Source organism: Teleopsis dalmanni, chromosome 2, assembly GCF_002237135.1.
Source record: "Teleopsis dalmanni isolate 2A chromosome 2, ASM223713v2, whole genome shotgun sequence".
Taxonomy (NCBI): Eukaryota; Metazoa; Arthropoda; class Insecta; order Diptera; family Diopsidae; genus Teleopsis; species Teleopsis dalmanni.
The window spans coordinates 195,106,568-195,116,455 of NC_051847.1; the positions used below are offsets into that span (position 1 = coordinate 195,106,568).

The 9,888-nt window shown below is 29.1% G+C and overlaps 1 protein-coding gene across 1 annotated transcript in view; it reads right to left on the reverse strand.

The window, feature by feature from the left end:
• Positions 1-246: 246 nt before the first annotated feature.
• Positions 247-9,888, reverse strand: part of LOC119678451 (NADP-dependent malic enzyme) — a 20,079-nt gene continuing 10,437 nt past the window's right edge. The window contains exons 2-5 of the mRNA XM_038090281.1: positions 3,086-3,421; positions 1,766-1,961; positions 540-1,505; positions 247-466 (exon numbers count right to left, since the gene is read on the reverse strand). Of these exons, the coding sequence (XP_037946209.1) occupies positions 354-466; positions 540-1,505; positions 1,766-1,961; positions 3,086-3,421 (1,611 nt within the window). The 3' untranslated portion in view covers positions 247-353. The remainder of the gene's footprint in view (positions 467-539; positions 1,506-1,765; positions 1,962-3,085; positions 3,422-9,888) is intronic.

The window sequence follows — 9,888 nt, forward strand, 5'->3', positions numbered from 1 at the left end:
AATTCAATCAAATAAAGTTAAAGAGTATCTGAGGCAATTGTGCGGTACTTAAAAGATTGAATGATAAATTCTATGAAATGTTTACGGCTGATAATAAATACTTAATTTTCAGTTAAGATACTTAGTATTGTTTGTTTAACATTTGTGTTTATTATCATAAAAGTAACAAACACTTGACAAATTGTAGTAAATAAGTCAACAATTCGATAGAGAATATATAAATTAATTTACTAAAAACAAAATAAAATTGTTTAATAAAAGTTTAATAAAATGTCGAAATGTTATAAAAAGCGTGTATATGTGTAAGTGAATCAGAAATTAAAATATATAAAAATTATAAGCTTATTAGCGGCTTAAAGTTTTTGCAACCATGTTTTGGGGAAAGTTGGTTGATAATTAGGATTGTACATTTGTGCTCTAATAAACTTCGCCTTATCTGCCGGTTCAGGTCGTACTGTAGCTAAACCTAAACAAAAAAAAAAGTAATTTATTATAAACACATTAGTTATATTTTGTCGTTTGCTTTATTAATTACTTACCATTTTTATATGCATAATCCATAACACTTATAGCAATTTCCACTGAACATTTGGTGATCTTGTGCAAGGGTGGATATAAGCTGCCCTTTGCCAAATCCGAGGGTGTACATAACGAAGCCAATTTTTCTGCAGCAATTAAAAATATTTCCTCTGGTATGGTCAACATGCCAGCACAAATAACACCCAATGCGACACCGGGGAAAATATACGAATTGTTACCCTGACCGGGATGTAGTAATTTACCATTGTATTCGACAGGTTGGAATGGTGAACCAGAAGCGAAAATGCAAGTACCTTTGGTATGTGTATAAGCTTCTTCAGCAGTACATTCGGCTTTGTCTGTTGGATTGGATAGTGCAAATATAATGGGAATATCATTATATAGAGCCATCGATTCTAGAATATCTTGTGTAAATGCGCCACCAACAGCAGCAGCACCAATTAATACTGTTGGCTTAACAGCTTTTACGACTTCGGCAAGACAATCAATAGGTTCATGATTTTGTGCGAATCTTAATTTATGCGATGTAAGTCCACCTTTTGGACGATCTACGACAATAAGACCCTTGCTATCAACCATCCAAATACGTTTTTTAGCTTCTTCCTCTGTTAGACCATTATCGATAAGAGCCATAAGACAAAGGCCTGCAATACCCAAAGCAGCTTCACCGGCACCAAAGAAGAGAATAGTGTTTTCTTTTAGAGCAGTATCCTTTATTTTCAGTGATGATAAAATGCCAGCTAATGCTACAGAAGCAGTACCCTGTATATCATCATTAAAGGTGCAGAAATTATCACGATATTTAGCTAACAGGCGGAAAGCATTAGCGTTGCCGAAATCTTCGAATTGTATGAGACAGTTTTGTCCAAAACGTCTGACAACGGCATGCATAAATTCATCAATGAATTCATCATACACCACTCCAGAAAGACGATTGCGACGTAAACCAACATAAAGCAGATCATCTAAAAAAAAATAGAGTTTTTAATATATAGTAAAACAATAATTTGACAGTTATTAGATAGTATATAAAGTCATGAAAGTCTTTGTAAATATATAAAAGAACAGGTACAGAAGTACTTAAATTTCATTAGTGATAGTTTTGTACAATATTTGTTAAGTACTTGTTTATGTTATTTAAAATTTTTTTATTATTTTTTTAAATTATATTTCATTGAAGTGTTTACTTTCATAACCTTAACAACAACATTTATATTGCACTTACCACGTAAGCTTTGATTATTTGTGCCAACATCAAGTGTTATAGGCAAACACTGGCTTGGTTTGATACCAGCTAGAGCAGTATACAATGATAATTTGCCCACTGGTATGCCCATACCGTTAGCACCTAAATCACCAAGACCCAAAATACGTTCACCATCTGTAACCACAATAGCACGTACATCCGTTTCAGGCCAATTCTACAAAATAAATATATAATAATATAATTTTATATACTCTATATATTATAAGTAAAGATTTTGATTTAAGTAGAGTTTTAACTACACTTATTTTAAATAAAATATGACGTCATTAGGATCATTCTAAGTAATCGCGATTGGGTAATGAAGGCGGCACATCAAAATATAATCTTATCTTTATGATTTATGATTACAAAACAGAAAATATTGAAAAAGCGTATAATGTCAATAAAAATTATAAGCTAAAATGTTAGCATCCTAGGACAGTGGATAGGACGGCCTAGGCAGTACTATTAAAAATATATCCTAATAGCTCTATGTAACTATTAGCTCTACTAAGAAGTAATAGTATTTAACTAAGTGTGCTAATTTTTTTAACTCCGCGGAAAGTAGGTTAGAATATTCTCAAGGCAAGATGTCTGTCGTAAGAGACGACTAAAATCCAGTAGGCACCACCCGTTACCATTGACCGGAGGTGAAAATTTTGTATTACGGGAGCCAGACCCTACAGCTTTGGCTGCACTGACCAATTGAGGTTGGCTCTTTTAATAGTTGATTCAGCACCATGGTGTTGAAACTTAATGACGGGTTAGATTATAACGGTGATTCTAAGGGATCCACTTAGAACTATAGACCCACAGCTTTGGCTGTACTGACCAATTGAGGTCGGCTATAGACGCATTCTGCTACCGTATTATTAAAAATGCAAGTGCTAAATATTATTTAGAGCCTTTGGCAAAGCTTATTATGCTATTCAGAGGGAGGTCCTGAAGTTTGCTAAGATCCTTAAAAAAGAAATACCCAAAAGGTAATGTTAAGGCGACATGTATGGACAGAAGCTAAGCAAATGGGAAGCACTTTCATCGTCTTCACCACAACTGCTGCAGATTTGGTTGAAAGGGAGATTTAATCTCCTAACATGGTTACCTAAGTAAACTTACTGCAAGACTGATATCTCTACGGGGGATCTGGATGATCAATCAAGTTAAAAAATTATTTATTCTACAAACATGATATAAATATTTCTATTTATCTCAAAACTTTTAAAACTGGAGTTAAAACCTGCTTGCATCAAACTCTTTAATAATTCATGATTATATGTCGCAAAGTTCTGCGAAATTTACCTTTAAGACATCATAGATATGTCCACTATCATTAAGGGTTATGTACATGCCTTTAGGATGAGTAAAGATTTTACTGAAGTTTTGACAAGCCAAACCAACGGTCGGTGTATAAACGATTGGCATCATTTTGCTCACATCCGATGCCAACACCTTGTAGAATAAACGTTCATTACGTTCAGCCAAGTCACTGAGATACATATACTTGTCCAAATTGTTTTCCAAACGATTCAGTAATATCAATGAATGAGTAACTTGCTCTTCCTCGGTCTTTACAACTGCAGGCAGTAAACCGTGTATACCGAGCAATTGACGTTCTTCCAAGCAGAAGGCCAAGCCCTAGAAAATAAAGATTATAATATTATTTTATTTGTTTTAATTATGTAAAATATAGTTTTTTTTATATAATAAGTTACTGAACTTTGAAGCGTATTTTGCGCCGCTTTATATTTTTTTTTGTTAAATTTTGTATTCAAAATTGCTTTTTGTCTACAAAAGCCAATTTTTATATGAAATTTATGACCCAAATTTTATTTATTAATTTTACAAAATGAAAAAATAAAACAAAATAAAAACTATACTTAAAAATTTTATGCATGTCAAATGAATATGCATGAGTGTCTGGTCTTGCCATGAGCAACTCTTAAGTCTGAAGTCCATTTTATTAAGAAGTTCAACAATGGTATTAGTCGAGACTATACCATTGTATTCCAAACAAACATATTTGGTATTTTATATCAAAAAGTAAGTAGTAGTTTTAATTTATTAATTTTTTTTTTTTTAATCTTCAGAGTGATTCCCCTTTGATGGCAGGCTACTATGTCACCGGATTTCAAGAAACGCTGTTAAAAGTCCTTTTCAGATATGGATGGCTTGAGTTTACTCTATAATTTCGTCTTTATATCATTTATTGTTGAAAAAGTTTTCCTTTTAAAGTGTTTTGAATTTGATAAATAGCAAAAAGTTTCAAGATGCCATATTTGGAGAGTAAGTAAGGTGTTGAGAGATTATATCGATGTAATGCTGCATTACATAAAAAAAATTATAGAACAAACTTCGGCCTAACTCGTTATATATCCATATGTTGAGTTTTTAAATAATATTAGTAGGCTAATCAATTAGTTCAGGAATAAGAATTGGCCTGAAACGGATGTACGTGCTATTGGTTGTGTACGTCGTGTGGGAATAATAAGACTAAAGGAAGGTGGAAATCTGGCTCTTCCATTCTGAAGAAAGGTCACTTTCAAAAATCGTGGCATGAGTTATTTATATTAATTGTCTATTAATTCGGTTTTAAAGCACTCATGTCATTTCTTTGGATGTCCACCTATGTATCCCGAGCATTCGTGTGTTCATAACCGAATTATTTCGACGTTATTTAGAATTTTGTCCTTTTCACTTTATAAAGATTCGAGAGTAATGCATATTCGTTTATTAATCATTATGTTTAAAATGATTTTTTTCAAAAATTTCTTATTGGTGAGTCCCGTTTTGGATGTCGTATCGAATATGCTTTGAGTAACGCTGGTATATAAAACTTATTATGTGAATGGGAGAAACAAAATTTACTTACAGGATACTGTAGACTTAATTACCAAATGAAGATTATAGGTGCGCTAGACTCTGTCGACTTTGTCATGAGGAGAAGGAAACATTGGAACGTATTCTATGCAACTGCTCAATGGCGGCAAGACGTAGACTGGAGTAGTTTGGAAGCAGGATCTTAGTCCCAAATCAAATAGGTAAAATTAAGCCCACAGATTTTACGAGATTTATAAATAGTCTATAATTGTTTTAGTTGGGCCTTTAGGCGCACAATAGATCTTTTAGGTCGGGGTGCATTTTATTAATTAATTAGTATTATTTAATAATAACGCTGGTTTAGCCATAATCTTGAGATATATGTAAACTATATTCGTATTCAACTTTGCTATATTTTTATATGGATTTTGCTTGAAAAATGGCATATATCGCTGTAAGTTTTCAAGTACAATAGTCTAAATACAGCATAACATGATAACTTCAAATCAATAACAATCTCATTGAATCTACTATATTTATGGGAACTCCGATTGGCACACGACATGTAATATATAAAAGCAACAATATTTGATATTTTTTGAGCTATTTTATTTGTTCAGCAAATAGTTTGGAATTTTAGTAATGTAGCTTGTTGATTTGTATAATTCTAACTATGAAGAAAATAAATAAGCTACCTATGATAGTACCCGTTCTTCATTCATAAATCCAACTGTTTTCAATTTACGACTCGTGGGGTAACTATATATGTTATATAGTCTGATTTTAATATAAATATAAAAATTTATTTAAGTCATTTTCTGAGTATTTATAAATTGTGTAAACATTAATAAACGTGTTTCTTGAAGCAATTAACACATTATCGTGTTACGCATACAAATTACCCGATTTTAAAAAAATAAATAAAAATAAATCGTTATGACACACAACTTTCAGAAAGCGTTCACCTTTTCGAGGTTTATTTGCATTTGTTTATACCTCATAAAAAATTCAAGTTCAAAGTCAAACTATTTTCAAGTTTTTCCTAGAGAATCGTCTTTTGTTTGGTTTCTACTAGAAATATACCGGCTAAATAGTTGGCGACAGAATCATTAAATCTGTGAATGTAAAATGTAACAATGAATAATGATTCACTTTTAAAAAGTTAATTACTCGTAAATACACAACGTGATTCTAGTAGGTTAATGCATATTCAAATAGAAAGTTATTATATCTATGAACTATCTTGCAATGTAATTTTATAATACTTATCTGATAAGTAACCTTCAGATGAGACTTTTTTTATTAGCAATTAGTAGCGTAGAGATGTCAATTAAGTCAATAATTAAACTCATATATCTTTGCATGTTTATGACATTTAATTCGTGTATTGGGATTATAAATTTAATTGCAACATTTAAAGTAATAAACTGAGATATTTTGATTTATATGATCACATCTTTTTTATCACACTTTCGTTTTATTTACAATCACCGGACTTTTATGCGATATCCAAGTACTTGTCCTTAGTAACATTCACTTGGTATTGGATTTATTATTACTGATATATTTTGAATATACAATAATATACAATACGAATGAGTTTAATTTATGTTTCTACATACTAATTAAAAATAAAAAAAATGTTCCACGTAAGCACCACAAAACAAAAGATACAAAATTCGCTACACCATTTACTTAATTAATTAAATTAGACATTAAAAATGTTATTATTACTAAGCGGACTGACTTTTTTGTCGATATATCCTACACAAAAATAAATTAATATTTAGTATATAAGATTTTAATTTTTAATAATTTATTTGCATTGGTTAGTTAACTATATAACTTTATATACTAAGTGATATTTGCACATACAAATAAATACCTGCAGTACACAAGACAACATCGATGTTTTTGCAAAATTTTTGTACATTTTTGTGTGTAAAGTTTTTGCATTTGCATTATGATTTTTATCTTTTCATCTCAACCAGCTCTTACCTCAACTCAAATACACTTTTTATGCAGTAAAGTAAAAGAATAAAATAATAAGAATAATTGGCGAGGGAATGAATAAAAGTGCCGTTAAGCTTGAAAATTTAAGTGGAAACATTTTTAATGTTAAAAAAATTTAAAAAACATAATGAAATTTATAGTTTCATTATTATTGTGGAGAACAAGAAATAAAAGAAATACTTTAAAAATATATACAGTCTAAATTAAAAAAAAAAGCATTTGGAAATTAGGGGCTATAGGAAAAAGAAAGAGGATTTGTTGTATTTAAAAAAACAAAATATATTTATAAAAAAAAGAAAACGTATGAATATATTTAAACATAAATATATATAAAAAAGAGAAAAAAAATATATGTGAAAAAAAAGAAAAAAATACATATATATATATAAAAAAAATATATGTATAAAAAAAAATTTATATATAAGAAAAAAAAAAATATATATATATAAATTATATTTATAAACAGAAAGAAAATATTATATATAATAAATATATATATATAAATATATATAACAAAAAAAAAATATATATCTATATAAAAAGAGGAACAGAAAAATAAATAAAGATGATATTTAAAATGTCTGTCAGAAAGTTAGGATATATCATCTAGATTTCGAAGACATTTACTTATTTTGTTTGAGTACCTTTTGTTAACAAGGTATATCAGCCAATTATAAAATTATATATTATAATTATCGAACTATTATATTAAGTACGAGAACATGGCGATCATGCTAAACAGGAATAGATGAACAATGGCTTTCGGATAATAGATACCACTAATCGAACATCAAGATTGATCCCATCAAAAAATACATAAAGGATAGAGCCATGCAATTATTTGCGAAAACTGATGGACTTATCAACAACGCGTTATCAAATCTCAAAATAGTTACAGGCTCATCGGAGAGGTATGCAGAACTGAGGTCAATTATTGCGAAGTCTGATGAAGTGATAAACAATAATCTAGTCAAGGTATAAAGGGGGGTTTTAAAAATAAGTGCTTAAGTGCACTGGTACAAAACAGCTTCAACATAACTAATCAAAAAAAAAAAAAAAATAAACAGAAATAGAAATAGAAGGCTATTATTCGACAGGCTCTGGTTTTCGAAGGACTATTACACAAATGATGATGATCAGATACTTTTAAAAAGTTAAGAATTTTTTTCGAAATTCACACCTTAAAGAACATAGGTACAGCTTTAACAAAGGTCTCTTATAAATTTTGCAAAAACTTCATATATTTTATATTCTTTTATCTCTACCTATTACAACTATTAAATTTTTATAATGTATTCAAAAAAAAATTTGATTATAAAAAATACTTTTTTTTTTTCAATTAAAGTACTTTGAAACACAGTTCTTAACCTCTAATGGGTCAAGAACTGTACCATATATATACATTATAATCAGAAGATTTTGCAAAAAAAGTTCACTATGTAGGAGTTACTAAGCAAAAAACTAAAATATATTATCTTATTATTGTTTATGTTGTTGATGACAGCAAATAAATCAGACAGAGTAATCTCGGGGTAAACATATATAAATGCAAGAAAGTCAATTGAAAGTTAAACTTAATCTATATAACAAAAATAATGAGTGAGTAAGAAAACATTTTTTTTTTACGAAAACAGTTTATAGTTCTAGAAGTGTTGTCTGTGTTTGCCAATATTACAGTTACGTATTGTTTTTAATAAATTACCGGAGAAGGGAGAAAAATAACCTTTTTTTAATAGAGCAATATAACGCAATAAGACTTTTTATTTAAAGGGCCTCTACTTTTTTCACCCCATCAATATAACAAACAAGCAACTTTTACTTTTTTCCCAGAATAAAACGAAGAAAATAATAGAACTAACCGGATAGGCCTATTTTCCGGTATTAATTTATTTTTCAATAAATTCATAAAGTAACAACTTCAATCTAATCAAGTTTTTTACATTAAAACACTAAAATTATCTGTAATTTAGTATTTTTTTCATTAAATTACCAAAAAATAAATTGAAAATAATTTTTATGAAGAGTGGAAAAATACCGTCGGAGCTATTGTTTAATAAAACCTATTTCATAAAAATATTAAATAATCAGAAAATTGCCCAAAAAAAAAAAAACAAAAACAAAAATAAAAAAATATTAAGCAAACATTAATGAAAGCACGTAAAGTGAAAGTGATTTGATGGAATTATGTTGAAATGAGCGATCGTTTTAGATTCGATCGGGGCCAAAGTCAAGATCAAGCGATTTGATCAGCGACACAAAGTCTCGTGTGCCATTATGACATTATGAGAATTACGTGTCACTTCTAAAATAAAAAGTAATTGTGATTTTAAATAAATTTATTATTTGTTTTTATTTTTTTATTTTGTTTTTAAGTATAAGCATGAGTATACATAAAATAATGATTAAAGTGCTTTTAAGATTTGCACAAAATTTATTTCTTTATTATTCAAATGAGATGTCATGTCTTCTTAGGACAATACAGATTATAATCCGAGATTCTGTCTTAAAATGGGTGCAATGTTCCAAAATTACGGAATTTATTACTTTTTTTGAAAAGGTCTTTCAAAAGGCAAAAATTAGTCATAATTTAGAACAAAAAAGATTTAGATACATTTGTATAGTCTGTTTCACAAGGTCAAATATTCAAAGTAATTGTTTAAATAATATAAAAAAACAAAACTTTATTTATAAAAAATAAAAGTTAATTGAATGTAATTGAAAAGATTAAAATAAAATTACCTCGTAACATGAAAGGAATTTTAATATATAAGTTACATATATATTCGTTAAAAATTTATATAGAACGTGGGATGCAGATTAATTTGTTTGCAAATTTAATTGACACAGAGATATGACGGATATAACGGATGTGAGAGAAAATCAACATAATCTAACAACGTATGAAACATTCTTACCTCTTGAGAAGGAATACCTTAAGCTAATCTGTTTGTAAATTTCAAACATCATCATCATCAAACCATCATCAGAGAAATGATGGATATAACGGCGGTGAGAAAATCCATAAAATCTAACAACGTATGAAACAATCTTACTTCGCTTGCGAAGGAATACCTTAATACCTTAGTATCTTAGAAAACAACAGTACAGTAGCAGAGACAGGGAGGTGGACATACTGAAAATAAAGGAGACTTTGGAGTGTCTCTCATATGTTCTTACAAAAACGTTAAATATATTTGGGGAGCTCTAAAATTTGGAAAGTTGAAGGACGTCTTAAGAATAGAGCTTTAATTATTCCTTAGATTTGTAAGAAG